Genomic DNA, 18569 nt, shown 5'->3' with positions numbered 1-18569 from the left:
GAGAGATCTCTGTACTGACCACTGATATATTTATACATAGTCGTTAGAGCGCCCCCTAGTTACAGTCCTGGGTATAATAGATGATGGGAGAGATCTCTGTACTAACCCCTGATATATCTATACATAGTTATTAGAGCGCCCCCTTGTTACAGTCCTGGGTATAATAGATGATAAGAAAGAACTCTGTACTGACCCCTGATATATCCATACATAGTTATTAGAGTGCCCCATTGTTACAGTCCTGGGTATAATAGATGATGGGAGAGATCTCTGTACTGACCCCTGATATATCTATACATAGTTATTAGAGCGCCCCCTTGTTACAGTCCTGGGTATAATAGATGATGGGAGAGATCTCTGTACTGACCCCTGATATATTATACATAGTTATTAGAGTGCCCCTTGTTACAGTCCTGGGTATAATAGATGATGGGAGAGATCTCTGTACTGTCCCTGAATTATCTATACATAGTTATTAGAGCGCCCCCTTGTTACAGTCCTGGGTATAATAGATGATGGGAGAGATCTCTCTACTGACCACTGATATATCTGTACATAGTTATTAGAGCGCCCCCTTGTTACAGTCCTGGGTATAATAGATGATGGGAGAGATCTATGTACTGACCCCTGATATATTATACATAGTTATTAGAGCAGCCCTTTGCTACAGTCCTGGGTATAAATAGATGATGGAGAGATCTCTGTACTGACTACTGATATATCTATACATAGTTATTAGAGCGCCCCCTTGTTACAGTCCTGGGTATAATAGATGATGGGAGAGATCTCTCTACTGACCACTGATATATCTATACATAGTTATTAGACCGCCCCCTTGTTACAGTCCTGGGTATAATAGATGATGGGAGAGATCTCTCTACTGACCACTGATATATCTGTACATAGTTATTAGAGCGCCCCCTTGTTACAGTCCTGGGTATAATAGATGATGGGAGAGATCTCTGTACTGTCCCCTGATATATTATATATAGTTATTAGGTCGCTACTCAGTCTTTTTTCTAAACTAAATAACCCCTGTTTGATATCCTCTCTGGGTATTGTAGTCCGCCCTTTCCACTTATTACTTTAGTTGCCCCCTTTGTACCCGCTCAAGCTCTGATATGTCATTCTTTAGTCCCGGTTCCCAAAACTGTCCACAATATCCCATGTGTTGTCTGACCAGTGACTTGTAGAGGGGAAGAACAATGTTCTCATCATGTGCTCCTAGTCCTCTTCTGATGCTCCCATGATTCTATTTGCCTTGGCAGCAGCTGCCTGACATTGGTTGCTCCAGTTAAGCTTAAAGTTAACTAAAACCCCCCATTCCTTCCCCATTTCGGTGTCCCCCAGTGGTTTCCCATTTAGTCTGTAATGGTGACGTGGATTTCCTGCCCGCGTGCAGAACCTCACATTTATCAGTGTTAAACCTCATTTCCCACTTTTCTGCCCCAACTCAGGGCTCCGGCTCACTTGCGTTTTTCTTGGCGTTTTTTTCACGTGATTGTCAATGGGACTGTCTAATGTTAAAAACGCAACGCTCAAACATCGCAGAAGCGCCAACGACCTGCGATGTGTTTATAACATTAGGAATCCCATCGACAATCGCGGAAAAAAATGCCAAGAAAAACACAAGTGAGCCGGAGCCCTTACCCAGATCCTCCTGCGGTCTCCCTGCATCCTCTCCTGGGTTAATATCTTTACAGTTTTGTGTCATCTGCAGATATTGATATTTTACTGCATAATCCACCTACAAGGTCATTAATAAATATATTAAGAAGAGTAGCATCCAATACTGCCCCCTGTGGGACCCCACTAGTAACGGTGACCGCTCCAATACTGCCCCCTGTTGTACCCCACTAGTAACAGTGACCCCTCCAATACTGCCCCCTGTGGTACCCCACTAGTAACAGTGACCCCTCCAATACTGCCCCCTGTGGGACCCCACTAGTAACAGTGACCCCTCCAATACTGCCCCCTGTGGGACCCCACTAGTAACGGTGACCCCTCCAATACTGCCCCCTGTGGGACCCCACTAGTAACAGTGACCCCTCCAATACTGCCCCCTGTGGGACCCCACTAGTAACAGTGACCCCTCCAATACTGCCCCCTGTGGGACCCCACTAGTAACGGTGACCGCTCCAATACTGCCCCCTGTGGTACCCCACTAGTAACAGTGACCCCTTCAATACTGCCCCCTGTGGTACCCCACTAGTAACGGTGACCCCTCCAATACTGACCCCTGTGGTACTCCACTAGTAACAGTAACCCAATCAGCGTATGTACCATTTATAACCCCCCTCTGATTTCTATCACTGACCAGTTACCCCCTTACACACATTCTCGCCCAAACCGAGCATTCTCCGTTTATAGACCAACCTTTTATAAAGCTCAGTATCATACGCTTTGGAGAAGTCCAGATACCAAGATCCAGTGACTCCCCGATGCAGTCTAGAACTTACCTCCTCGTATAAGCTGATCAGGGTGGTGTGACAGGAGAGTTATACGGCTATTTTCCTTAAAGGGGTTGTCCCGCGAAAGCAAGTTGGGTTATACACTTCTGTATGGCCATATTAATGCACTTTGTAATGTACATCGTGCATTAATTATGAGCCATACAGAAGTTATTCACTTACCTGTTCCGTTGCTAGCGTCCTCGTCTCCATGGTGCCGTCTAATTTCAGCATATAATCGCCCGATTAGACGCGCTTGCGCAGTCCGGTCTTCTTTCTTCTGAATGGGGCCGCTCGTGCCGGAGAGCGGCTCCTCGTAGCTCCGCCCCGTCACGTGTGCCGATTCCAGCCAATCAGGAGGCTGGAATCGGCAGTGGACCGCACAGAAGACCTGCGGTCCACCGAGGGTGAAGATCCCGGCGGCCATCTTAGCAAGGTAAGTACGAAGTCGCAGAAGCGCCGGGATTCGGGTAAGTACCGGACGTTTTTTTTTTTTTACCCCTGCATCGGGTTTGTCTCGCGCCGAACGGAGGGCTATTGAAAAAAAAACAAAACGTTTCGGCGCGGGACAACCCCTTTAAGGTCCTCCAGGATGGCATCTCTTAGAAACCCTTCAAACATGTTACCCACCATAGAAGTCAGACTTACCGGCCTGTAGTTACCAGGTTCACTTTTTTTACAGCTGTTTTGAATATCGGCACCACATTGGCTATGCGCCAATCAAGTAGAGCAGACCCCGTCACTATAGAGTCGCTAAATATAAGAAACAAGGGTCTATCACATGACTGAGTCCCCTTAGACCCCGGGGGTGTATGCCATCGGGACCCGGAGATTAACATCTTTTTAGGACAGCTCTGCACCAGATATCCTTATACCTGTGTCCAGCGGAGGAGTTGCCTTTTGTGTCCCTACGTTACGCTGACCCACTTGTGACTCTGTTGTCTTCTAGGATGATCCTGAAGGAGAGCGGTCTGTCGCGGTACCTGCACTCCGCGGTGCTGATCAGCGGCGCCATGCTGGTGTTTGGCGGCAACACGCATAATGACACATCCCTGAGCAACGGCGCCAAGTGCTTCTCTGCAGACTTCCTGGCCTACGACATCGGTGAGTCCCTGCCAAGTGTTTCTGATGGGGGGGGGGGGGGGGGAGGAGTCTAGAATTAACCCTTTTCCTTCTGGGGACATAATAAAATGCTACATAATACGTAAGACTGGACCATTCCCAATCCGGCATTACTCTGGTTGGGTGATTAATCCCCACAATATAACGAGGCAGTGAGAACATTCTGGGAGCGAGGCTCTGGGGCGGTGGACCTCTGGTTAATGGCGCATTGGATTGGACAGCACTGACGGACGCACCTCCTCTCAGTATCATTTTACGGAGTCACATCAGAAAGTATGCTCTAGTCACACCCAGAGCAGCATCCACAGTGCGGTCAGTTTTTCTAGTTAGGTTCAGAGAATGCAGCTCTGCAGTCAATTGGAATATAAAGACATGATGTAACAGTGTGATCGTGACAACAGCTCTGGATGTGACTGGAGTAAAAGCTGAAGTAGTTACTGCAGAAGTGTGACTGCAGCCTTGCATGTGATTGGAGTATAAACCATGTAACAACAGGATTCTAAGTGCAGCAGCGAATGTGACTGAGGTATAAAACAGCAGAGTTGTGGCTGCAGCTCTGGATGTGTGTAGAGTGTTAAACATGATGTGATTCAGGATGTGACAGTGTAGCACGGAGCCTTCTTCAGTATTTACCCGGCGCGGTCCATAAAGTCTATTGAGAGGGACCTGCAGGCAGATCAATGCAATTAACTCTTAATTGGCCGCTTTCTGCTGCCTTCATAGTCCCCATTTCCCATGATTCCCCTTCACAATGGTTTGGGCGGCTGCAGTAATAGTTCTGCCCGAACAATGAGGCGCATTCCAGTTTTTTTGTCGAAACTAAATTACCCCTTCCATTTGGCGGCACTTAGACGCGGGCGCGGGGAGAAGCGTAATGATATTTCTGTCTGCGGCTTTAAGGCTGCGCACTATTGTGCGGCTTCATTTTCTCCCTTTATCTGCAGCTTTTCTCGCGCCGGTCGGACGCTGTAATAACGGTGTTCAGCAAGCACTCCGCCGCTCTTAAAGGGAGGCTTGATTAACTGGGAATGGCGCAGAGAGCGCCCGCAATCAAAGCCAAGCGGCTAATTCATCCCTGGGTAAAAGCCGCATTCATCCGTACGGAACGCGAGCGAAGCAAATCAATTGCAAATACTTAGATAATGGAGCCATTAGCTCCGCCGCCGCGCCGGCCCCTCCCTCGATTCACAAGCACGACTTTCACACCGGAGCACAAAGCAGGAAGCGGCGTTCTGTTCACGAATGAAGCCACTTAGCGCCGCGCCATTGTGTCCGGGAAAGTAGGCCTCATTTACCAACAGATTATTATATGGGACCGCGGCTGAATCATCAGCCGCCACCAGAGAGAAGCGGAACGAGGAGGTGTTTGTCGGCGTTAATAAGTCGCTTCTCGCGCTCTTTATTTTGGGTTGTGGAGAAAAAAAAAGCGCGATGGACTCATCATTTGTTTTCTAGCAGGAGATAAAAAACACGCAAAGAAGTAAAAAAAAAGTAAATAGCGCAGATTCTTCTTAAAGGGGAAGTGCACGTTTATCTGTGGAGCAGCGCATTCTCTACATGTCCACCAGGGGGCACTGAGGGCATACAGGACAGGGAGCTGCGCTCATATATCAGGGGCTCTCCAGCTGTTTGACAGCTACGACTCCCAGCATCCCCGACAGCCACAAGCTGTTACGGTTCTACAGCAGCTGGAACGCCGCGGGTTACTGAGCGAGGGGAGATGAATCATCCTGCGGCTGATTAATAGTCCGGCACTTCAGGCGCTCCGCAGCAGGTTCATGTCCTACAGTCCGCAATTGCAAGTAATCCAGCAGTTCAGCAGGATGCCGGATTATTGGAATTCTAATCTGTTTATACACTGATTGTCAGTAACATCCCTCCCATACCCTGTTGTACCGCCTCTAGCTTAGATACCAGATGTGATACTGGGGGGCATGGAGGCTCTAGTACCCTGTTGTACCACCTTTAGCTTGGATACAAGATGTGATACGGGGGGCATGGAGGCTCTAGTACCCTGTTGTACCGCCTCTAGCTTGGATACAAGATGTCATACGGGAGGGCATACAAACACAACAGTTCAGACAGCGCCAACGGATATTGAGCAGGCTCCCCAATGTGCTTTTTTTTTTCTTCCGTCCCTCACAGGACGGATTCTTTCTACATTCTGCTCGACCTAACTGCTTTTTCCACGAGCGCATAACCTTTTTACTTAAAACATACAGGCAGGCATGGAGGCTCTAGTACCCTGTTGTACCCCCTCTAGCTTGGATACAAGATGTGATATGGGCGGGCATGGAGGCTCTAGTACCCTGTTGTACCCCCTCTAGCTTGGATACAAGATGTGATACAGGGGGCATGGAGGCTCTAGTACCCTGTTGTACCCCCTCTAGCTTGGATACAAGATGTGATACAGGGGGCATGGAGGCTCTAGTACCCTGTTGTACCGCCTCTAGCTTGGATACAAGATGTGATACGGGGAGGGAAAGGAGGCTCTAGTACCCTGTTGTACCCCCTCTAGCTTGGATACAAGATGTGATAAGGGCGGGCATGGAGGCTCTAGTACCCGGTTGTACCGCCTCTAGCTTGGATACAAGATGTGATACGGGGGGCATGGAGGCTCTAGTTCCCTGTTGTACCGCCTCCAGCTTGGATACAAGATGTGATACAGATGGGCATGGAGGCTGTAGTACCCTGTTGTACCACCTCTAGCTTGGATGCAAGATGTGATACGGGGGGCATGGAGGCTCTAGTTCCCTGTTGTACCACTTCTAGCTTGGATGCAAGATGTGATACAGGTGGGCATGGAGGCTCTAGTACCCTGTTGTACCACCTCTATCTTGGATACAAGATGTGATACGGGCGGGCATGGAGGCTCTAGTACCCTGTTGTACCGCCTCCAGCTTGGATACAAGATGTGATACGGATGGGCATGGATGCTCTAGTACCCTGTTGTACCACCTCTATCTTGGATACAAGATGTGATACGGGCGGGCATGGAGGCTCTAGTACCCTGTTGTACCGCCTCCAGCTTGGATACAAGATGTGATACGGATGGGCATGGATGCTCTAGTACCCTGTTGTACCGCCTCCAGCTTAGATACAAGATGTGGTATGGGCAGGCATGGAGGCTCTAGTACCCTGTTGTACCGCCTCTAGCTTGGATACAATATGTGATACGGGGGGCATGGAGGATCTAGTACCCTGTTGTACCGCCTCTAGCTTGGATACAAGATGTGATACGGGGGGCATGGAGGCGTATCGGTTCTGTTTGGTATCCTGCGGTATTTCTCTGTAACTATGCCTCTAGTCTGTGAGGATTTCAGCTCCTGAGGAGTTTGTGCGCCCTTTCAAAAAAAGTATATCTGTCACTGCAAAGTATGTAAACCACCAAAACAGTGTGTCCACCTAGAATTGTGTACGACCCCCCCACTGCCTGAAAGTATGTGTGCCTCATGAAAAGTATGAAGTATGTGCCCCCCTTGCCACTCCAAATTTATGTGTGCCCTCTGACCCCTTAAAACCATTTATGTTACTCCGTAAAAAGGTGTGCGTCCCCAAATGCCATGCGCTCACCTTCGATAAGTATGTGCGCCCCCACTGAAAACATGTAAGTGAATCCCCCTAAAAAGGTAACTGTGCCGCCCCTAAAGTACACAAGCACCGCACTCTACTAGAAACATGTGTGGGGTCTCCGACCTACGGAGGGTGTGCGCCCCCCTACTCAAAAAAAGGGATTTCAGACTTTAAAAAACAGTTCCTGAGCCCCAAAAGTTTGAAATCTGCGTGTAGAGAATACGGCCCCCCGTCACCGCCCTGCCTGCCCCTTTAAGAGCCTTCGCTCCAGTCTGGACACTAGAAGGAGGCGCGCCGGTAACGCTGACAGTGACCGTATTCTGTGCGATGGACGGCAGCCAGCACAGCAGATGTCGCTCTCCGGCCGACAGGTGCGGCTGCCAAGGAAGCTTCTCGTCTGAAGCCGTGATTGATGCACAAGGTGAAAGGAAAAGCGCGGTCACCGCTGCAGGTGATCCCCCTCCGATACGGCGATCAGCGGAGGTCACAGCCAACCTCTGTGCCACGGTGGGGAGATACAAAGTACATGGAATGTGGGGGAAGCTTGCAAATACTTCACTACCCTCCAATTGTGTCCCCTACTCCAGTCACATCCAGAGCTGCATTCACAATTCTGCTTACTGCTTCTTGGAACCAACCATAGCTATTGAGTAACATCTTCTGCTCCAGTCACATCCAGAGCTGCATTCACAATTCCTCTGATGGTTTCTTAAACCTCATTAGCACTTTGCCGGCTGATAGACACGATAACCACAGCTACTGAGTGCCATCTTCTACTCCAGTCACTTCCAGAGCTGCATTGATCAGCTTCCTGCCTCTTGGGTTCTGTGACTGGAGCGTGCACTGTATCTATACACAGCATTGTATACAGACCAGTGATTACATACAGCCTCTTCCATTCTATAAGTATGTGCCCCCCCCCCCCCCCCGGTATATAGCGGGGGTCTGCAGTCATGTTGCCCCTCCCCCTCCCCGGCTGCCATTGATTTCTCCCCTGTTTTCTGCTTCGTCTTGATTGTGGAGGCAGACGTGACGCTCCTGGATGGAGACGGCGGCGCTTGATCAATGGCGCGTTCATGTTTCCCTGGACCCTCGAGCCAATGAAGGAGATACACTAACCAGCCTGAGCCCCTGGGGGGCGCTGCCGCCTCCGCCAGGAGTATGGGGCATTACTGAGAGCTCTGCTCCAGATCTTCATCACACGTGCGATATCTTAGTCGCCATTTTTCGAGAATCCCCACGGACGACCATGAGCGCCATTTGGGGGGATCTGTGCTAAAATCACGGATAAAATAGCCCATCGGGAAAAGAGCGGACTGCACAGCGGAGAAGAGGGGGCCGCGTGCCGCCGCCGGCTACATGACAGGACCGATCCGTTCAGACCGCGATTCCATCATCCTGCTCCCATAACAAGCAGGGAAACGGAAACCTGAACGGACGCGTTCGCAGGGCGTATCTGTTTGGATTCCACGCCATTTTGGCTTTCCATTAACTACAACAGCGCCGAATTTGAAGGTTGCATTGTGAAGATAAGGTTTTGTGACGCGGTTTCCGCGACTAGAGGGGGCGGCTCGGCCGTGGATTAGGGCGCGTTCACATGAGCATGTTTTTTGCGTTGTGAGACTCATTAGACTCGCACTGACAGCCGCCATTGATCCCTCATAGCGAAGCTGCAAAATAGAGGTCCCGCCCGCTGCGTCCCGTGTGCGTCGCACGTACATACCAGTGTCATGTGAGCGCGATACGGTTATTTTTTCCTATTGAAGATGCCTGTGATTTTCGCGCCCGTTCTTCGGATGTTCAGCCATGTCATGCAATTTTCGCGCAGACGGCAACGTACTTTCAGGGACCATCGCAGTTACAAGTGCGACATCAGTCCAAGTCCAGGTGATGCCACCCTTGGTATTCACGTGGGCACATCCACTTCGGACTCCGCCATCTGATCACATTCCAAGCCTGAACCATCCGCTGTGGATCTGACACTGATTCATCCGTGCCACCTGCGCCAATGTTGTTGGGGGCCCTTTTCCATGGAATGACTTTTGTTCGGCTCATCACTGGTTTTGCGAATCTGAAGGACAATCGTTGCGTGTAAACGCCGCCGGCGACCGAACGGCAGGCAATCATTAGTTTATTTAGGCCGGCAGCACACGGACGGGTCGGGCTCTGCATACGGGCGCTCTCTGACCCTGTGCCCGCCTGGTGTTCGTGCGTACCTGTATGCAGATGGTCCAGACGCTCGCCATCCCCATACAGATTTCCTCCTCCTTTCTCGCGCCGTCGCTAGGCGATGATGCGGAACCCATGAACTTTCTGCAGTGTCTATTGCGGAAGGGCCGCGGGTCGGACGGCTTCCATCGACTTCAGAAATAGAACATGCAGAAATTGCGCCCGTGTGAGCGGATGTGCGGATGTTCTGTTGGATGTAAGGATGTGGAATGCCGCCGATCATCGGGTGACGATCAGGGATACCGCAATCCATTGCTCGTCATTCAGTTTCTGTGACCCGAAGCGATCTCCGTCCCACTCCGCCTCCTTACATCGAGCGATGATCCCCCTGAGTGGCGGCCCAGAAGCGGTATTCACTGCTCAGGTGCCCAACGATCCTCCCCTAGGGGTGCGTTCACACATAGCGAAGCGCCTTGTAAAAATCCGCACTTGTGTTGCAAAATTTGACTCGGATGCTGCAGCAGATCCACAGCCAAGAGCGCAGCGCATACCGACAGCTGCCACTGAGCAGCACCACCGCCGGTCAGAGGATGCAGAAGTGGGCTGCCTGTCGCTGGGGGAAAGATGGCGGCGGTTGACATTAGCGGTCAGCATTCGGCAGTCAGAGGAGCCGCTATGTATAAGCTGACATCGGCTGCGGATCACCACTAGTGCGGACTTTGGCGCAGTTTTTGATGCGTAAACGCTTTGGATTTCCCACTGTTCATGAACGGACCTGATCCCGCACTGATACATTGTAACAAACTGTCAGGGCTCGGAAGAGATGCTGATGTGTTTACTGCTACATTGTAACGAAGCTCTCAGCGCTTCCGGGGAAGATGATAGAGCCGAGTACTCTGAGCCCATCAGCCGCCTCTCATAGACACAGAGAGAAGCTGCAGCCGCATCGCCCCCCCACCCCCAACAATGGGCAGTCTTGTTTTGCGCAGTGTCGCACCCGCCCTCTTGCGCACCTTCCATAGACTTCTATGCTGCGCGAAATGCAGGAAAAGAAAGCAGGTCCTGTTTTTTTGCGCTTGCATGACGCAAAAGGCACTTATGAGAGCGAACCGAATCAACGCGTTGTTCTCTCTGTGTATGACGTGCGCAAATCCCGCATGCAAAACACGCCGGTGGGGAGGGGCAGATTGGTGCGCAAATGCTTCACAATGGCGAGAGAATCGCACGATGCGAGAGCAAGTGAGAGCGCGCAATTATGAAACCAATCATTTGCGATGGCTTCACTTCCGCAATGTTGGGATATAGAAATCTGTGATATCGCCCGGTGTTCCAATGTAACCTAGTAACACAGTATGTAAGGCTGAATGAAGACAATGTCCATCTAGTCCAGCCTGTCTGTCTATCCTCCTGTGTTGATCCAGAGGAAGGCAAAAAACCCCAAGGGCAGAAGCCAGATAGCCCTTTTGGGGAAAAAATTCCTTCCCGACTCCCTAATGGCAATCAGACTGTTCCCTGGATCAACCCCTAATAGTTCCTACCTGCCTGTATACCCGGATTAACAATTAACCTAATATTTATATCCTGTAATATCCTTCCTCTCCAGAAAGACATCAAGTCCCCTTTTAAACTCCTCTATGGATTTTGCCATCACTACGTCCTCAGGCAGAGAGTTCCACAGTCTCACTGCTCTTACAGTAAAGAATCCCTTTCTATGTTGGTGATGAAACTTGCTTTCCTCTAATCGTAGCGGATGCCCTCTTGTTACCGTCGCAGTCCTGGGTATAAACACATCATGGGAGAGATCCTTGTATCGTCCCCTCATGTATTTATACATAGTTATTTGGTCGCCCCTTAGCCGTCTTTTTTCCGGGGTGAATAATCCCAGTTTTGGTGCCTCTCTGGGTATTCCAGTCCCTTCATTCCATGTATTAGTTTAGTTGCCCTTCTTTGAACCCCCTCAAGCACTGTAACATCTTTCCTGAGCCCCGGTGACCAGAACTGTACACAGTATTCCATGTGGGGCTGACAAGTGCCTTATATAGTGGAAGGATAATGTTCTCGCCCTTCGCCCCTATACCTCTTTTAATGCACCCCAAGACTTTATTTGCCTTTGCAGCAGCTGACTGACATTGGTTACTCCAGTTTAGTCTACTATCCACCACTAGTACCCCCAGGTCTTTTTCCATATCACTTTTCCCTAGTGGTACCCCATTAAGTGTATATTGGTGACATCCGTTCCTCCTGCCCATGTGCACAGTCTAACATTTATCAACATTGCCCTTCATTTGCCATTCCCCCCCCCCCCCCCCCGATCCCCCGGCTTATCCAGGTCCGTTTGTAGCCGCACATTGTCCTCCGTTGCAATAATTATATTGTATAATTTTGTGTCATCTGCAAATATTGATATTTTGCTGTGCAGCCCCTCTATCAGGTCATTGATAAATATATTGAACAGAATGGGGCCCAATACTGAACCCTGTGGCACCCCACTAGTAACGGTGGTCCAATCAGTATGAACCATTTATTACCACCCTCTGCTTTCTATCATTGAGCCAATTTTTAACCCACTTACACACGTTTTCGCCCAGTCCGAGCTGCCTCAGGAAAAGTCACGAACATCGCGATCCTCTGCCATGTCTGGGACAGCTGTTGCAGGGGATTCCCCATCCCTGTGGGGAACCCCTTCACCTCTGCAAGGAAATCCCTTCTGCCGCAGCGTAGGTGAAGGGATTCCCTGCAGGGATGAAGGCATTCCCCGCGGGATTCCCTACAGCCCTGCAATGATGAAAGGATGAAGGGATTCCCCGTGGGATTCCCTACAGCCCTGCAATGATGAAAGGCTGTTTTCACCTGAAGACGCCTTGTACCCTTGGGTTTCACATGGATGGCGAGAGCGATATCGGGCCGTGAGTCTAATGAGACTTTTCACACGGGGCAGAGTTGTTCCTGAACGCACAGCTGAACTTGCTGAGGCGGACATCCGCGTGTCTCAGTACGAATTTTGGTACAGAACTTTCTGCGCGATGGCAAATTCCGCGCCAATTTTGTCCCGCGTGAAGAGCCCGATGGAAGTCTTGCTCGGTCTCGTCTGCTTTGTGACGTCCGCCATAACGGGGATCCTGCTGACTGGCCGTCGGTGAAGGTGCGCGGCGGCCGGATCGGTACAATGCGTCTGATTAGCTGCCGCTCCGACCCCACAGCTCATTAGTGGTTAATATTAACGGGCTTTTAGCGAAGATGAAACGTCTATTTATAGAGCAATTCCACAGAATAAAAGATGTTGATTTCAAAGTGGTGAGAATGGCGCAGTAAATGCCAGCGCCGCCCGCTGCTGAATAATGGACCTTGATGAGAGATAATTGTATCTTCAAAGGCTAACAATCGTCTGATGTCCGCCAGGTCACAGGGGCAACGACTGTCCGCCATGTCCTGCCCGCTGCGACCAGCGGGCGGCTCTGCCCTTTTTAAGATGCGGTGGCAGTGTCCTCACCGCGAGCGCTAGTGGTGAGGCCGCCATGATGATTGTGCCAACGCATTATCTCTTATATATTGTAAGGGTAAGCGCCCTTGCCACGGGATGGTTGTCGGGCGCAGATGCCGCCATGCGGTCCCGGTGATAGTCCCCCCGGTGCTTTAGCACAGGAACGATCGCCGCTCAGTGAATGGAGGCGGAGCGGCGGGATCATTCTGCCCCCCCCCATTCACTGTAAACAGGCCGTCGTTCGTACATGATAACTGCCTGTTCACACGGCCGACCCCTCGTTTAGGAACGGCGGACAAGGAGCGAACAAATCTCATTTGTCGTTCACTCGGGGTACGCAGCTACAGCGCTAAGCACATCCAACGATTTATCGGCCGTGTAAAAGGGCCCTAAATGTGAGCAGCTGCAGATCTGTGACTGTCTCCTCTCTCGCTGGACCGATGCACATCCCCCATCCCGAAATGTAAAGGAAAAAAGAAGGCAATGATCTGAAGTGACCATCTTGTATCTGCAGTGGAATATAGAACATATCAGAGGGGGGGGAGGGGGGGGTCCATCTCATTTTGAAAGCATTAACTAATTTAGTAACTGATGGCAGCAACACATCTCACAAAAGTTGGGGGCGGAGCCGCGTCTACCGCTGTGTAGCACCGCCTCTTCTGGAGTTTTGGGAGATGAATGTTGTCCCCCTCCGGTCTGATGGATACAGTATGGGGTTTATGATACAAGGCCTGCCCTGAAAGAGATGTCTAGATGGAGCAGATGTGGTTCTACACCCTCTATATACCACTCAGCATTGGCAGTGTGCGCTGCCCGTGCCATAGGCACTAATGCCACCCTGTACCATCAGAGATGCAGGACTGTGCGCTGATAACCAGCTGGATGCTTCCTCTCCTCTTGAGTCCGCAGGCTTTGGTTCCTCTGAGCACAGAACCGTGTTTGCCTCGGTCTGTTGTAAATGAGCTTTGGCCCAGAGAAGACGCCGGCGTTTCTGGATTCTGTTGGCTTCTTTGCCTGATCCGGCTGTAACGTGTATTTGTGGATTGGGGATCTGCGCTCACAGACAGTGGTTTATGGAAGTGTTCCTGAGCCCATGCAGCCATCTACATTACGGAATCATGTCTGATTATACTGCAGCGCCTGTATCGCTGATGATATTCTACCTCTGTCGCCCCTCCTCTACTCCTTTGGTCAGGCCTGTATCACTATAAATATTCTACCTCTGTCACCCCTCTTTTACTCCTGTGGTCAGGCATGTATCACTAGTAATATTCTACCTCTGTCACCCCTCCTTTACTCCTCTGGTCAGGCATATATCACTGGTGATATTCTACCTATGTCGCCCCTCCTCTACTCCTCTGGTCAGGCCTGTCTCACTAGTGACACTTTACCTGCTCATCGCCCCTCCTCTACTCCTCTGGTCTGGCCTATATCACTAGTGACACTTTACCTGCTCATCGCCCCTCCTCTACTCCTCTGGTCAGGCCTGTCTCACTAGTGACACTTTACCTGCTCATCGCCCCTCCTCTACTCCTCTGGTCAGGCCTGTCTCACTAGTGACACTTTACCTGCTCATCACCCCTCCTCTACTCCTCTGGTCAGGCCTGTCTCACTAGTGACACTTTACCTGCTCATCGCCTCTCCTCTACTCCTCTGGTCAGGCCTGTCTCACTAGTGACACTTTACCTGCTCATCGCCCCTCCTCTACTCCTCTGGTCAGGCCTGTCTCACTAGCGACACTTTACCTGCTCATCGCCCCTCCTCTACTCCTCTGGTCAGACCTGTCTCACTAGTGACACTTTACCTGCTCATCGCCCCTCCTCTACTCCTCTGGTCAGGCCTGTCTCACTAGTGACACTTTACCTGCTCATCGCCCCTCCTCTACTCCTCTGGTCAGACCTGTCTCACTAGTGACACTTTACCTGCTCATCGCCCCTCCTCTACTCCTCTGGTCAGGCCTGTCTCACTAGTGACACTTTACCTGCTCATCGCCCCTCCTCTACTCCTCTGGTCCGGCATGGCTGAGTCTATTTCCTGTGAACTTTCTCAGCTGCCAGTTTGACAAATTACATAAGCAGATAAGAAATGATTTAATCTTGGAGCGTCTTATCTGCGGTGCGCCTTTTAATAACGGATTTACAGCGCTGCCCCTCCCCCACTCACAAGTAATTTTCTACACTTTTGGGGACGGGGTCGTGTAAAGATGGAAGGCAGGGTTATGTTGTAGCACTGATCTCCTTCCCATAAGAGTTGGTAATTTGGCTGAAGAATGGCGCATGCTGCTGCTCTCTGGTTTCTGGTAAATTAACGCACATGACCCCCGACCTCTGCCAGTCATTACAGGAGCTCAACTCGTTAGTGGAAGTGTGAATGCAGCTCTGGGTGTGACTGGAGCGTAATCCATGGTAGCTGAAGACGAACAGTTTGGGTTCTCGTTTGTTGGGTGACGCTCGTTAACGCAATATGGAGGCGCCAATTCTCATCTTTTTTTTATCTCCTCCTCAGCTTGTGACGAGTGGAAAGTTCTACAGAAGCCCAACCTGCACCGCGATGTCAACCGCTTCGGCCACTCCGCCGTAGTCAGTAACGGGTAAGAAGTCACATGCTGTAACAGTAAAGAATCCCACCAACTGTCAGAGTCCTGAAGATCAGATATTATATAGTAGTGTTAATAAAATATCACTAACCTGTATACAGGGCAGGAATATGTCCGACGCTTTATCTCTGGAGGTCTCGGCTGTGTGTTGCAGCCACTTCCCTGCAGTGCAGCTCCCTGTCAGATACTTAGCAGGCACCATCATGATGGGGAGATTTTTTTATTTTCACTTGTATCAGATTGTTAGGAGGTGTTGGGACCAGTGGATGGGGGCACACAAGGTGACCGGGCTCAGGATGCCCCCTACAGACCACCAGTAGAGAGGAGCGTCTGACCAGACTGTTAGGCGGTGTTGGGACCAGTGGATGGGGGGCACACAAGGTGACCAGGCTCAGGACGCCCCCTACAGACCACCAGTAGAGAGGAGCATCTGACCAGACTGTTAGGAGGTGTTGGGACCAGTGGATGGGGGGCACACAGGGTGACCGGGCTCAGGACGCCCCCTACAGACCACCAGTAGAGAGGAGCATCTGACCAGACTGTTAGGGGGTGTTGGGACCAGTGGATGGGGGCACACAAGGTGACCGGGCTCAGGACGCCCCCTACAGACCACCATTAGAGAGGAGCATCTGATCGTCCGACAATCACCAGCAGCTCCAACTGTTTCATTGCCCACCATCTCTCATGGCGGCTTCCAAGAGGCAGCAGGATGATGCCCCTAGCAGTGGACCCCAAGCGATCAACTAGTGATTACCCTTTTGGAGGATGCATCATCATTAGTATTTTCCTGCAGTTTTCATATTTTGCTGCTCTTACTGTAAAGAATCCACAGAATAAAGCGTTATTGTTTTACTTTGTGCCACTGATCTGGTTATACTTTGTGTTGGACTCCACACTCATGGCCGCTGTTTTTGCCCGTCAGGTCCATGTACATATTTGGCGGATTCTCCAGCGTCCTCCTGAACGACATCTTGGTATATAAACCTCCGAGCTGCGAGGCTTTTCCCACTCAGGAACAATGCACCAACGCTGTACAGGGCATCAGCTGTCTGTGGGAGCGTGGCCACTGTGTGTCATGGGAGACGGCACATGCCAGCAGCAGCTTGTTCCGTGCCCACTGTCCCAACAAATCCGGTAAGCCTGGCACTTGTAGTTCTCCACTTATCGTGTGCTGTTAGTCCAGTCACATTCAGAGCTGCAGTTATGATGACGCCGCCGTTTATCTCCGCCCTCTTGTCCATCATGTGGCGGCTCATGTTGTATACATTATGGGGGCATTAAGAGATGACACGTCTTATCTCCTCCTTCTGCAGCGCCAGCAGACGACCGCTGCTACAAGAACACGGACTGCGCCAGCTGCACCGCCAACACCAACGGCTGCCAGTGGTGTGACGACAAGAAGTGCATGGCCCTGAGCAGCAACTGCAGCATGGTGAGGGCCAGCTCAGGGGTCACCAAGGAGTCAATATTTGGGGGGTTTGACTCTGTGGTATCCCCCACAACATGATCTGATGAGTGTTGGATTCTTGGGCCATCGGCCTGAGCTCACAGGTCATAGATGGTCAGTAGGTCCAGGCAGTGGTCTTCAACCTGCGGCTCTCAGACTGTTGTGAAACTACAACCCCCAGCATGCCTGAACAGTCAGAGGTTGGAGACCAGTGCCCTAGGTGGTTAGCAGTGACCGTTGTTACATGCACTATATACCTCACCCTATTGGTATATATTCTGAACCCTGGCAGTATGTATTATGCATCCCGATGGTATATTCTGCCCTCTGGTAGTATACATTCTTCATCCTGGTCAATTAGTCGGATCCCAATTGTACAAGTTCTCCTGTAATTGGCATCATAGGTAGACCTCAACTATGAGAGACAACATGAGAAAACATCCAGAAAATCACATTGTCTGATTTATAACTAATTTATTTGCAAATTATGGTGGAAAATAAGTATTTGGTCGCCTACAAACAGGCAGGACTTCTGAGTCTCACAGACCTGTAACTTCTTCGTTAAGAGGCTCCTCTGTCCTCCACTCATTAGTAACGGCACCTGTTTGAACGACACCTGTCCACAACCTCAAGCAGTCACACTCCAAACTCCACTGTGGTGAAGACCAAAGAGCTGTCGAAGGGCACCAGAAACACAATTGTAGCCGCAGCAGACTGGGAAGACTGAATCTGCAATAGGCAAGCAGCTTGGTGTGAAGAAACCAACTGTGGGAGCAATAATTAGAGAATGGAAGAGATACAAGACCACTGATAATCTCCCTCGATCTGGGGCTCCACGCAAGATCTCACCCCGTGGGGTCAAAATGATCACAAGAACGGTGAGCAAAAATCCCAGAACCACATGGGGAACCTGGTGAATGACTTGCAGAGAGCTGGGACCAACGTAAGAAAGGCTACCATCAGTAACACACTACGCCGCCAGGGACTCAGATCCTGCAGAGAGCTGGGACCAACGTAACGAAGGCTACCATCAGTAACACACTACGCCGCCAGGGACTCAGATCCTGCAGAGAGCGGGACCAACGTAACAAAGGCTACCATCAGTAACACACTACGCCGCCAGGGACTCAGATCCTGCAGAGAGCGGGACCAACGTAACAAAGGCTACCATCAGTAACACACTACACCACCAGGGACTCAGATCCTGCAGAGAGCGGGACCAACATAACAAAGGCTACCATCAGTAACACACTACACCGCCAGGGACTCAGATCCTGCAGAGAGCGGGACCAACGTAACAAAGGCTACCATCAGTAACACACTACACCGCCAGGGACTCAGATCCTGCAGAGAGCGGGACCAACGTAACAAAGGCTACCATCAGTAACACACTACGCCGCCAGGGACTCAGATCCTGCAGAGAGCGGGACCAACGTAACAAAGGCTACCATCAGTAACACACTACGCCGCCAGGGACTCAGATCCTGCAGAGAGCGGGACCAACGTAACAAAGGCTACCATCAGTAACACACTACGCCGCCAGGGACTCAGATCCTGTAGTGCCAGACGTGTCCCCCTGCTTAAGCCAGTACATGTCCGGGGCCGACTGAAGTTTGGATGGTCCAGAAGAGTATTGGGAGAATGTCATATGGTCAGATGAAACCAAAGTAGAACTGTTTGGCAGAAACACAAATCGGCGTGTTTGGAGGAGAAAGAATGCTGAGTTGCATC

At 50.8% G+C, this 18569-nt stretch overlaps 2 protein-coding genes across 2 annotated transcripts in view; one reads left to right on the top strand and one right to left on the bottom strand.

Annotated features, from left to right (window-relative positions):
- The window catches only part of ATRNL1 (attractin like 1), a 379911-nt gene that overhangs the window by 70309 nt on the left and 291033 nt on the right, over positions 1–18569 (top strand). Inside the window, exons 10-13 of the mRNA XM_066601402.1 lie at positions 3400–3554; positions 15301–15385; positions 16314–16525; positions 16705–16823. Of these exons, the coding sequence (XP_066457499.1) occupies positions 3400–3554; positions 15301–15385; positions 16314–16525; positions 16705–16823 (571 nt within the window). The remainder of the gene's footprint in view (positions 1–3399; positions 3555–15300; positions 15386–16313; positions 16526–16704; positions 16824–18569) is intronic.
- Positions 1–18569, bottom strand: part of ABLIM1 (actin binding LIM protein 1) — a 509502-nt gene that overhangs the window by 378196 nt on the left and 112737 nt on the right. The window lies entirely within an intron of this gene.

The sequence above is a fragment of the Eleutherodactylus coqui genome, chromosome 4, assembly GCF_035609145.1.
Source record: "Eleutherodactylus coqui strain aEleCoq1 chromosome 4, aEleCoq1.hap1, whole genome shotgun sequence".
In the NCBI taxonomy this organism is placed as follows: Eukaryota; Metazoa; Chordata; class Amphibia; order Anura; family Eleutherodactylidae; genus Eleutherodactylus; species Eleutherodactylus coqui.
This window is presented reverse-complemented; position numbering and strand designations above follow the sequence as displayed.